General features: G+C 41.0%; 1 protein-coding gene across 2 annotated transcripts in view; it reads left to right on the forward strand.

Annotated features, from left to right (window-relative positions):
* The window catches only part of LOC105265274 (uncharacterized), a 32291-nt gene extending 18947 nt beyond the window's left edge, over window positions 1-13344 (forward strand). The window contains exons 4-14 of one of the 2 annotated variants that reach the window (XM_011302680.1): window positions 3247-3396; window positions 4984-5193; window positions 5760-5845; window positions 6113-6309; window positions 6425-6542; window positions 6612-6854; window positions 6956-7113; window positions 9001-9116; window positions 9354-9489; window positions 9571-10062; window positions 10807-13344. In XM_011302680.1, coding sequence (XP_011300982.1) covers window positions 3247-3396; window positions 4984-5193; window positions 5760-5845; window positions 6113-6309; window positions 6425-6542; window positions 6612-6854; window positions 6956-7113; window positions 9001-9116; window positions 9354-9489; window positions 9571-10062; window positions 10807-12877 — 3977 coding nt within the window. In that variant the 3' untranslated portion in view covers window positions 12878-13344. Of the gene's footprint in view, window positions 1-3246; window positions 3397-4983; window positions 5194-5759; window positions 5846-6112; window positions 6310-6424; window positions 6543-6611; window positions 6855-6955; window positions 7114-9000; window positions 9117-9353; window positions 10063-10806 lie in introns of both variants that reach the window. The other variant, XM_011302679.1, reaches the window with a different exon arrangement.

A 13344-nucleotide genomic window follows, 5' to 3' on the forward strand; every position in this document is an offset into this window, starting at 1 on the left:
ATATAAGTTGATACGATTCAAAACTAAAAATATAACTCCATAAAAATGCCGAACTTTTATAATCTTAAAGTGAAAATTCCTCACTTTCATTCACTCTCCGCATTCCAAAACTCCAAACAAATACAAATGTGTTTTTCAAACTTTTCGAACTTCCCGCAGGTCACATTGTTTTCGCGTCATGAAATCCGTTCCACAACTCCAAGAATTCGGAAATAAAACCGAAAAATTGGATTATGAAAAATAGCAAACGAAGATCGGGGTATATTTTTCGATATAACTTACAACTCGCTAAGTTTTCACAAGAACCAGTTGTTCCCGTGGAGCTTTTAAGCCGTACATTCCATTAAAAAAAAAGAGAAGAGGGGGAGACATTCCGGTTATCGCAGCTTGCATAAATATGTCAGAAACCCCTCGTGAACGAAGCTAAAACTAGCTGGGAACAGCGAAATGGAAAACGCGTCTGCCTGGACTGCGACCCTTACTCCTGATGACGGGGGGGGTAAGTCAGACACGTGCAATGCATTTAAATTTCTCGCTAAAAATACCTTCAATTCCCCTTCAATTACCCAACGAAATTTTTATTCTCCCGTCACTTCCCGCACAAAATTGACCATCGCGCCTCCATTAATTTGCAAAATTGCCCCGATCACTTCATTAATCGCATTCCTTCGCACTTCATCTCGATATCGATTACTCCTGTCACTCCAGAGAAATTCTCTGCGCTTTCCGGGAAAAAAAAAACGAATAGGAAAAAAAAAACAACAGATTGAACGCAGCACACGTACCTACAGGGGAAAACGACAACAGAAAAAGTATGGGTTGGTGTGACAGAGGAAAAGGGAAGCGATCAAACGTCATTTTCACTCCTTCGTGATTCCCTCCCCCTGTATTTCCTTTTTTCCCTGAATTTCTTTTTTTTTTTGCCCCTTTTCTAAAACGTCCACGGATGCTTTGCCGATGGAAACGAGGTCGGTGCTTTAATCTATTTGTCCTCTTCCTATTCCCTTTCATTTTCGTCCCCCCTCCTCACCCTTCATTGTGTATCCGCTTTTCTCACTTGTGTTCAGCGCTTCCTCAATTCGATTTCTCGACTCTTTTTCCACGCTTTCGGATTCAACTATTCCGTAATTGAATCGACATTTTTCGGTAGGTGTCGTATTCCCTTCGATGTGGAATTTCAGGGTGGTGGGTGGGATTTGGGTGGTAAAAAATTCTGGAGATTCTCGGTCTTGGCTGTGATCTCATTCGTCCTGGAGGGGTGGCCCAAGTACGGAATGACATTCCGACTACTGGTTAATTATCGGAATACTCTTGGAAGCACGTTGAATTAGGGAAAAGTTTTAAGGGCGTTGAGAACGAGGGAGAGAGGGAAGTCCAGTCGAATGTACTTTCTAATTGGCAGTGACAATTGAAACACTCGAGGGAATATTGTAATTTGCTCCGAGTACTCGCAGGAGCAACTTCTCAGGGACTCTTTGCAAGTTTCGTTAACTTCAATTGCAGTATTAAGTGATAATGTGTATCGATCTCGCGAGAGTGACCGTCAGATTTCTGAAATGAAGACGATCTATTTACATTCATCCGCATAAATATTCCGATATTTAAATCAATTCGCCCGATACGTTGAATAATGTATTAGCGAATATTTCTATAAGAAGATTGAAATGTTTGAATATAAAAAATATGTGTTTTTTTTTCTACGTCCGGGGGTTGAACTTGACCGCCTCCTCGCGCCATCTGCCGGAAATCCTCTGGACCTCTGGGGGTTCTCTGAATTCTTGCACCCTCCGTGAGATGGCAGATGCCTGTCCTCTTTGAGACCCTCAGAATCTGCGATAAGCAGAACTCAACATATCCGACAGACCCGGCGCCGCTTCCATCCAAAACTCCAGCTAAATTTCTCAAAAATTCACCTCAGAGTATTGAATCCACGATTCACATACCCCGAACAAGTAAGCGCTCCGAAATTAATTGATTAAACTCAATTATTCAAGCGGAAAAAAATATTCGCGAAAAAAAAAAATGTCTGGACCAAATAAAAATGAATTCCATGCTCTTTCTCGTTATTCGCAAAACAATTTTATCAACATCGCCCATTTGAATTGGCGTGCATTCGTCAAAGCAATTACGACGGAATTCACATTACGGATTTATTTACGCGAAAATACTTTTTATCCAACTTTGACTCGTACCACTGAATAACGACAAGGCTTGGCGGAACCAGCGGCTGAGTGCCAGCTTCATGTCTACTCGTGATTTACGACGTATTCTGGAAAAAATCCCTCCAACGCATCCAGAAAAAACGGGGATTCAATTTATAATTTAAACAGTGACGAGTTTTACAGGGAGATACCAGGGGTATTATCAATTCCGTCTGCCCTATCCGGAATGAATTCCATTGGTTTAGCGAATTCATCGGGAGGGGAATATAATTTGCTCCAATGGCTGAGTCCCCAATCGTTTTTTATCCCCCGTATATAACGAACCCCTTCGCATCATTATTTACTGTCGGGTATTATATCGACGTTTTCTTCAGCTCTCGATTACGAAATACGATCCGATAATAAACGATAAACAAAGGCGTGGAGTGCACCGACGGAGACTCGATGGAAGAGGGCTCCTCGTAATTGGGGGAATGGGGGTAATTAAATTTTGAGATAAACTTGTTTCGTTTGTATTATCCGGTGTAACGAGGTAATTTGAAAAGTTGAATGGTATGGGTTATCGTGTTGGAGGATTTTGATCGATGAGTTTGAAGAAAATTATAAACTCTTCGGTCATTATGAATTTCATTTTTCAGAGATATTCAGTCGTTGTGTGATAAAGTCACTGTTGATTTTTCAGTATAGATGAAAAAGAGGAAAATTTGATTTTCCACTCGAAAAAGCTTCTGCTTTGAGCCACGGTGTACTAGACAATTCATTTTTAACCGGCAAAATTGAATTCTCAATAGCTAAAATCATTTTCAAAGGCCCATTTTTCCCCCCGTACTCGGGCTGAATATTCACTAATGCAAATTGGAAAATGTTTTGAAAGCCCCAGTTTGGGTGTTGAAAAAAAAGCCTTTACAATCCTCACCTCGTTGGAATTGACGTAAATAAAATAAAAACTCTCGGGGGAGCCAACTCGCTCATCTCTCAATTCGCCAGAAGGATTCATTCATCATAGTACTCCGCATTCCACTGTTTCAGTCCAAACATTTTCGCAATAAATCTCCAATTGGAGGCCCTTTTTTTTTTGTTCCAGGTCAATCAAATCCTCGGAGGTATCCAGTGATGGTTTTTATTCACGGTGAGAGCTATGAATGGAACAGTGGAAATTTCTACGACGGCACTTTGCTGTCGTCGTATGGCAATATCGTATTTGTCACTCTGAATTTTCGGCTTGGAATTTTAGGTGAGTTTAATCATCAAAAAGTCATACGACCATTACGTACTTTATTCCGTGATTAATTGATTTAAACGAAATGTGCAGGATTTAGACAGATTTTCACAAGAAGAAAAAAAATGTGAATACGCTGGCAATCCCCTCTGTATTTTTAAACATCAGCCGGCTTTATCCTCAATTTATACGAGAAATCGATGACATTATTAGTATCGAAATGAGTCCCGGCTCTTGCCACAGCATAAATTACAATAACCTACATAATGTGTTTAATAATGGAAGCAGAACGGATATATTGTCGGCGCCAGCCTCGACTTGTACCACCCAGTGAGTAGGTGAATGTATGTTCCATGCAATTTCGCTGGAGGTACGATTATATATTGTAATTCAGTGGTGTCGTTTCGAGCACCACACACACACACACATGAATTCCATATCATTTTTTTTCTTTCACCCTCATTTTTAATCCTTACTCTGTCCTTTTATACCACCTTTTCAATGTATACAAGTTCCTTCGGAATCGGAGCGTGAATTCGGTGGGTGGGTGAATCTTTTTTTTTTTTACCGTTACGATGAAAAATCTTCCACACCACACGGCGCTAGTTTCATAAGTTACGACCGGTGTGGAAATGCATAAATTCTCAGAGTTGAGGGAATTTTTTTCAATACTACGGATGGTAAATGGGTTAGGGATAATTGAGAAGTTTAATTAGTTCGGTAATGAGTCAAGTTGAGTGTCTGGCAGAAGATTTTACGTGAGAAAAGAATAATTTATTCACTGTTACAAAAACGTGGTGATAATCCTGGGAATTAGTTCAGAAATATTCAAGATTTTTCGCTAATATTTGCAAAATAATTTTCATGGCATACCTCCACCGTCAAATTATCCACAGGATTTTATAAAAATTTCAGACTAAATTTACAAATCCTCAATTATATGAATTTTACCGTAAAGTCGCTTGTCCTCAAACCCAGCAAGTTTTCCCATAAATGGTTTTAGACAGTCTGCGGTCAAAATGTAATATCCTGGTGCACCATAACCGTCAGACGAGGGCCCATCCTCTTCCTCCTCAGGTACTTGTGGTGGTGGCATATATCTGTTGAAAAAAAAAATAGACTGAAAATAAAATACCCACGAAAACCATAATCATAAATTAAGTTAAAGTGCTGGGGAAGCGCTTAGTACTTGGCCCAGGACGACCACCGGGAGACGGACACGGACTCTACTAGGAGCCCGACTAAAGTTTCCAGCACAATTCCATCCCATCCCTCTCTACCTTATGCATCGTCAAGCATTTTCAGGATGAAAATATGCTCGTGAAAATGCTCCTGCACCAGCCCCTCGAAGTGTTGGACCGCACGGCAAATGAGTTTGGAAACAATTTTGGGGATTAAAATTTTAATGAACTCGAAAACTTGTTAATAAAGCTGAAACGTCGGTTATACGACCGATAATCGGTCTGCGGATTTTCCAACCCCCGTTGCGATTAACTGAGAGTGAATGCGTTGGATGGCATAAAAGTTGTGGTTACCTTGGAAAAGTGTAAGGCGATTTTAATAGTAATTTTATTAATCACACGATATATTGAATTTGCTCAGGCTTTCTGCGGCCAGGGACCAGCGACGAAACAACAAGCAATTTCGGTCTGATGGACCACATTGCCGCACTCGTGTGGTTAAGAGAAAATATTGCCAAATTCGGAGGTGATCCAGACAGTGTTACCCTGATGGGTCACGGAACTGGAGCAACTCTCGTTAATTTACTTCTGATAAGTCCAGTGGCTACCAACCAGAAGAAAGAGGAAGGAGGTGAGTCCAGTCATTTCTCACGTAGCACTCGGTGGTCAGAAAAGAAAATCCTCAAAAATCCTTCTCTAACACCAGGACCTTTTTTGCCATCGAATACCCGATTTAATCGATTTGAAATTGAACGACTTTGACGGACACTCATGTGTATTCGAAACCCTTCAGCAAATTGAACTGGAGAGGCGGGCGAGAGGGCGTATGCCGCGGTGAATTAACCCCGGTGATTCAATAACGAGAGGATAGGCTGGCTTTCCACCTCCAAACGGTGAAGATAATTGCGGAATTAATTGGACGTATTAACTGACCACGGCAGATATAGCCCTTCCCCGTCCCTGCATGTCGTCAATCGGGTGATTGCATTCCGTGAAATAATTCTAACCCCTCGATCCCTCTGTGACGCTCCATTCCGCGGTGAAATTCAACCTAATCCCTTCTTTTTACGGGATCCAATGTTTGTGAATGCAATAGCATCAAAGCAAATGAATTCGCGTTATTGTTTCTGTTGCGGATTGCACAATACGCTCACAGCCCCACCCCAATTGATGGAATAACTTCTTTTTTTTTTCAAGGATTATTTAAAAGAGCTATACTCATGTCTGGCTCCGCCCTCAGTGCTGATGCTATTGGTCAAGCACCGCTCCAGATAACCAAACAGGTACACCACCACAAAATATACATCGACAAACTCAATTACCCAGTGAACGCTCCTGTATTTATTTAATTCAAAGGGTAGAAAACTCCTGAAATGAAGTCAATCCTCGAGGGAGTTGAATTTTCAAATTTCCCGGTGGCAAACCTGCGGTTGCCAGGGGATTGAATCAACCGTACCTCACAATTATTGAATTTACGGAGATGAAATTGCACGGGGGAACATCAACTCCTCATTTATTTCAATAATGCCATTATTTAATTTGGCTTTCAGGTGGCGCATGCGTTAAATTGTCCGGTAATTAGTGACACTGATCTTGCAGCATGCCTCAGAAATCGCGACACTGACTCTCTATTGAACGTGAAAATTCATAAACCAAAATATGTACCAGCTTTTGCTCCACTGATCGATAATGCCGTAATACCGAAGAAGCCTCTGAGGTTGATGGAAAATACTCAGCTATTTGGCAGGTCGGTGAATAAAATTTTACCCCATGCTATTCAATTTTTTTATTATCGCCGTACTCTAAGTCGCACGCAATATTTCTCTTTATTCTACATGATGTTCGGCGATCGATATCGACAGGTTTGACTTGATGTACGGCGTTACGGAATCGGAGAAGTTTCACATTTTATCACCGGTTGCCATGCTGCAAGGAATGTCTGACAGTGAGCGGGATGATGTGCTGCGGGAACACGCAAGGGTAAATATTAGATTAAATATAGAAGAAACATCTCGAGAGAGTGAATATTTTCTTTGTTTTCTGTTGAAGGCAACGTACGAGGTTGAGCAGGACCTCGTGCTCTCAAAAATTCTTGATCATTACGGGAACGGCGACCTCGATGGATATTCTGAGAATTATCGCATGATCAATCGAGATATCGTGCTCGATGCACTGTCTGATAGCGGTACTGTTGCACCACTCGTTATGATGGCGAAGTTGCATGCCAAAGCCAATCCCAAGAGCTACATGTATGTCTTCTCACATCCCAGGGCTATGCCCAGCAATTCCGGGGTCAGTTCTCAAGTCATGCATTCCTACATTCATTCGTCTATTCATCTATAAGGCTGAAATCGTGTCAATTTTTCAATGACTTTTTTTTTTCGTGGCTCCAGGATCGTGAGGAGCATACGGTCCATGGAGACGAGCTACCTTACATCCTTGGAGTACCTCTGGAGAGTGAAAAGTATCATCCACGTGGTCGTTACAACATCGGCGAATCACTTCTCTCAGAGGCCATGATGACCTGGTGGTGTAACTTTGCATATACTGGGTGAGTTATTGATTTACAATCAATTATGCGTTTTATTCGGAAATTTAAAGCCACAGTATTTGCGAGAAAAATGTGGGTAATGCTCTGGGGGGAATACCAATGATCGAGGGAAAAGTGGAATCGTTGAAACAGAGGGATAAAGAGTGAGGTGAGCGATAAAGGAATTGTGATAGATTGTCCCTGTCAATGATACTCCTGCGAGGCTTCTTGGTGATTGGTTGAAGCAATTTTTCATTGGTGCATGCACGATAGAATTCACGCGAGATCACTTGGTGGAATCGAATGGTTCTACCGTACGTTGGAGAATTATTATGACATACTTCGTACATTTATACCCAAACAAATAAAAATATGATGGAAAAAAAGATAATCCTTCATGCCACTCGTTGCATAAAACAGCAGATGAATTTCCATTATTCTCGGGTAAAAAACATTTTTTGAATAATCGAAAGCCTGAAAATCCACTGGACATCGTTATCACAATTTATTAAAACATTCACTTATTCCTCTCCAACTTCATCAAAAATTCATTCCCACGAACCGGAAAAAGCTCTTCCCCATACGTTCACCGATTCGAATTTGTGACAATGGTGAAATATGAATGTAAATTGAGCTCGTCAGACAATAGTTGATATTCAAAACGAAGCAGTGAAACGCAAAAACAGTATACCCTATTCCCCAGAATTATTTATGCATGCAGATGACAATTAAACGACCTTTTCCGTTATACGCACAATGAAAATTATTTTTTTATTATTCTCTCAATTTATTTTTCCAAATTTTTCTCTGAGTTTTACTTATTCATCGGGTTGGAAAATGCATTCATTCCCTTTACCGCGGTTCAATGAAATTTGTTGAAAATAATTTAGTTAATGATTGCTGATTTGACGACTGACATGAGTAAATTAACGCTTCGACGAATAGGTCGTTTTAATTTTCCCAATGGAAACAGATTACTCGGTACCTATAAATTACAATTCCCTTCTCATTTCGTTTTATATATTTTTCGCGAGAGACGACGGGGGGGTAGTTGTCGATTGGTAGTGGGGATATACCTCATCCGCACGGAAATTGGCTACGCTTCATCATTTTCAGACAGTGCCAGGAATTAGCACCTCTTTCCGATTGGATTGTTTTCCACGGAGTTATATGTAATACCTCAATTTGAATGGCAAACGTTTTTGCTTCGAATTTCATTACTCAACCTTCTATTTTATTCTTTTTTGTCATTTTCCCTCGATTTTTGTATTTTTTCAACTCCCCCGCATTTTACCTTTCGCGCTTATACAATTATACGACCGGTGTATGTAATTGATGGAGAACGACTCGTTTTGCATAATGGTAGAAATTTTAACTCGCGCAATTGTTGTTACACTCTGTCTGCATTCTTTTTTAATTACCGATCGCTAAATATTCTGTGATTTCAGCTGAGTGGATTTTCTTTTAACTGATACTTCATTTTTTCATGCATTGCCGGTAAAATTGATGGGAGAAATTATGTTTATGAAATGCCGGAATAATTTAATTCCGTCAATTATCAAAATAAACCTGTCAAATACTCCACTGCGAGATCGATTGAAAATATCTCCTAGGAAATATGACTTTCGTAAATTCCGGCATGCTGTTGTTACTAATCTGAAGTATCTAGATAAAAATGAAAATTAAGTCGGAAAAAAAATGAAATTAGCGCACAAATCGATTGTGCACGTATCCACTGTGCGCAATAGTCGTTAAAGGATCTCGTTAAGCGGCTGTGCAGGGAGAGATTAGTGGGTCACGGGTTGTGCGGGAATAACGCGGCATGCATACAAATCGAATTTTTTTTTCTTCCCGGTAAATAACGAAAAATATTTCAAACGAAAAATTTTGGTTTGACGAATTTTACAGCAATCCCAATGCACCTAGACGAACGAGGTACATGACGGATGGGCCAAAAGCATGGAGGCAATATCAAGTTGATTGGCCAGAGTATAACGTTGAGAGTGGAAGACACTTGAATTTGAGTGAGTATCGCAAATTAAAATAATAATGCACATTGACAAGGGCAGGGGGAGCGGAAAAAATTGTAAATTTGGTGAACAATCTCACGCCATAATAAATAAAAAAATGAAAAACAATTTTGATCGATTACAATACTCCATTGGGAATGAAATACTTGAGAAGCCAACTTAAAACTCAAATGACTTATTCAGTTTGTACTGCCAAACTCGATGATAAAATGTGAATGTTATGTTAATTAGCAATCCCCCCGAAAGTTGGCCGTAAATATCGTTCAAACGAGATGGAGTTTTGGAATACTGAGCTGCCGAGTGTATTTCGACTGAAGCCGCATGGCCCTCGACCCGATATACTGGATCGTGCCGATGGCATTGGCAAGTACGCAATTGTTAGCCCGTACGACTCACCCAATAGCTACAATATGAAATATACAACTGTCGTACCGAACAATCTTGATAGGTACGGGTCAACGAACGATGCGAATGATTCACGGGACAAGTTTCCTCACTCCAGCGCTCCCGGAAATTCCAAACAAGATAAATCATCGAGCGATGATGAAAGCCCATTGAGAGGCTCATCAGCAATAACGATGGTCATTGGTTTTGGCATTGTATTTCTCTTAATAAACATCACGGCGTTCTTCTTCCTTTATCACAGACGACAGGGTATGAAGAGTAAAGAGGCAGCCTCTAAGAATTCCAAGAGGCGGTTGAATGGTCTCGATGATGGGGTTAAGAGGGCAAAGCCAGATAAGCATCAGGAGAATCCCCCTGAATTGGGGAGAAAGTGCGATAGTAAACCGGATATCAGCGAAGTCATTAAGAATGACAAAGCATACGACAACAGCTCGAATTTTGGACGGAGATCGAAACTCTCGCGGCAAAATTCCAGCTCCACGATCGATACCCATATAAAAGTTAAAGAGTGGATCCAGCAGGAGATCGTCCACAGGTGAGTGATGGGGGATTTTTTTTTTTTCAACGATATTCTTGAGTTGTTGTTGAGTAATCTTCGAATGTGGTCCTTCTTTCATTTCTGCAATTCACTTGAGACTGTGTGTCTAATTGAGCGACTCGTATTCGTTGTTGAAGGGCTCTCGTATTAACGATTTACTCTCGTACGTCTACCTCCCAGCATCTTCAAACTGACTCCCAACCCTTACTCCTCTCTCAGTCGTTGACCAAGATGGCCCGGTAATCCAATTACCTCGACTACCTCCTCGAACAGCCGTACAACTACGATGAAAACTCAATACTCTGTCCCTCTTTGCACTTGTACCGTCAAGCTTTGCAATTACTTTCTCATGAAATTGGTGAATAAAATTTGCCCGATCCTTGTGAAAATTTACACGCGCCTTGATTATTAATATTGTCAAGTGCCAGAGAGATACAATCTGGTCGACAAACAATTTATTTAACAGCTTGGATTAATAAATGCTACAGTTAACCTCATTTACGCATTAATCATTTCTATTCAGCTTGAATAATATTTGCCGTGCTATTAAATTTAATATTGTTGCCTAACCACTGGCCCACATTCAGCCATTATCATTAAACAACCATAATGTGATTAATATTGTCATTAGTGGCTTGCACTAACCACCGTTATGTTGACGTAGTTATGTCTAATCGATTGTTGGTATTATCCAGTCCATGTTGCAATCAATTGAATTGTCTTTAATTTGGCATCCCTCAGATGCTCACCAAGGTTTTTACGCAAGACACGAGAGACTCTCCAGAAGGAGCACAATGACAAGATAACAAGGCAACAAGAAATTGAAGATGAACAACAGCGAAAACTCGAAGAGGAGTTATTGAACAAAAAACCAGAGCCGATATACGATGAGAGCCCTTTGATTGTTAGGCCAGGCTGTAAGAAGACCAAAGGGCCTAAAGTTTCAGTGGCAATCGATGCAACCCCAGCGACGAGGACTGAATCAATTCTCAATCAGATACCGATTGAGCTCGCCAAGAATTTGGAATCGTTCGACGATCCTTACGATAACAACTATTCTGATCCTCAAATGACACCTCAAGTCGTTGTGATAGAACATCACCATTCAAGAAGTGATCCATTGCCCATGGAAACTGTTTTCAAAACAATCAAACCCAAATTCTCAACACTCTCACGCACCTACGAATCGGATTCAGGAAGTGCTAGTAGTTTATACGCGAAAATAAATCCAAAATTAAAATGCCGACTTCCTCGATTTAACCAGCCGGAAACTGCCGAAGAGGAGATATCGAACGATACGTGCGATGGATCTGAAATGCAAAGACCGAGTGATGAGGATATCTATGGGCGAGCTCCAAAGATGACGACCTTTGGGGTACCTAATGAGGACGTTAATGTAACATGTAAAGAGCCTACCGAGCGGGAGGTTATCAGCCCGGAGGAGGCACTCAAGACGATCAAACGTCGCAATTATCCGAAGGTCCTGCCAGATATCGAGAAGAGGCGATCGTTACCCGCACCTAATTTTCTCTATGCATCTAAAACCTCCGGGACTTCTCTAAAAGACCATCGACAGGGACCGCATCCTTCCTGCGCAAGTGGATATCCACCAGTGCCACCTCCGCGTATTTTCGGGACAACGAAGAGTTTGGATCTCCCCGAGGAAGACGAACCGGTTACGACTAATCTGCACGTGGGACCTTTGCTGAAGAGACAAGACTCGATAGGAAAGAGTCAGACGGACACGAGTATCATAGACTCAATAGAACGAGTAGCAATGACTGCTCAGGAAGTCTTATCGAATCATCGTGATGAATACATGGAGATAAATCTGAGTCCAAAGTGCCCGGTCCATGGCAAAACGTTTATATTCCCTGAAGTACTTTCCACATCGAGTGCCAGTCGTTCCGCCGATAATTTGGATCGGACAATCGGCAATCCTCATTGGTACGTACAACCCGACAATGCGACAAAGGGCATTGCAAACAAGTCATTACCAGACGTCAGTATCGGCAATCCAAATTGGTACAAAACCATGAGAAAGCAGAAAGAGCCGAATCCCTTTGCGCAGTACGGAAATCCGGACGATTCTCCACCGCATCAAGCACAACTGAATGAACCAAAAATAGTAATAACACCAAGAAGAGACATTCCTGGACATAATCCGCCACCACCCCAGCTTAATCTAAGCCCATATCCAAACATTGCAGCACAGTCACAAGAATTGTATTTAGATAACATATCTAGGTCAAATGAGGAATGCTACGGGCCTCAGTATTTTGTGGAGTCCTTTGACGGTCCATTGAGTCCTCGGGATGATTCGCGAGATCCAACGATCGTTATCGCACCGTCGAGCAGTATGAAGCAACCGAAGATCATAATCAAACCAACAACCAATGTCTCAAGAAATCGCGAACGTAATATTCCCAAGGTATCAGCTATTCCCTACCCAGAAGTGCAGCATTTACCGAATAATGAGAGAGATACGAAGGGGGTGGATGTTGGTAAATCCAGTGAGAAGCCACCTATTAAGAAGAAGCCAAAAGTCACGAGAATACCGTCGTTCTCCAGGCGTAAAGAGGAACAGTGTACATCAGACAAAACGAATCCTGGGATTTACCCGGAAAAGGTGGAAATTGTTCAACGGGTTAATGCAGCACCCGGTAAAGTTTGTATTCCAGTGAACAATGATAATAAATCGTCTATTCCGACTTTGACAAAAGGGTCTGTCACTGTGGAATCTTCGAGCTGTACTGGAAATTCGGATTCTAATACTAATACTGTTAAGCGAAAGCCAGTGGATAAAAAGTGAATCGCGCAATAGTGTTTAACGGACGAGTATTAATTGTAATGGATATTTTTTATCTGACGTTTATACGATCTTCAGTGTAAGTATTTTCTACGTCGGTGTGGAGGTTTTCCATGTGGGCCTAAATATTAGTTGGAGGTGTGTACATAATGAGTGTTTGAGAGCATAATGACTTTGCGGGTGAATTAAAAGTTTGACATTTTTGGAAGGGTTGGTTAATTAGTTTTTGGATATTTATTTTGAACACGTCTGAACATGCTGGTCGTTCATTAAATGTGAATTAGGGGAGTGTAATTTGGGGAGGAAAGAGAGAAAACTCAATGTAATGTAAGAAGTGGTAAAAGTGAAATATTTCATTCGTAACTTTGTTTGTCTGTAGCCAACAAGATGAGAAATAAGTACTCTGTAGAGTTATTAAAAGGAAATTGTTTCTGCTTCCGAATAACTGCAATTAAATTTTTAATTTTTAA

Source organism: Fopius arisanus, unplaced genomic scaffold, assembly GCF_000806365.1.
Source record: "Fopius arisanus strain USDA-PBARC FA_bdor unplaced genomic scaffold, ASM80636v1 scaffold00029, whole genome shotgun sequence".
Lineage (NCBI taxonomy): Eukaryota > Metazoa > Arthropoda > Insecta > Hymenoptera > Braconidae > Fopius > Fopius arisanus.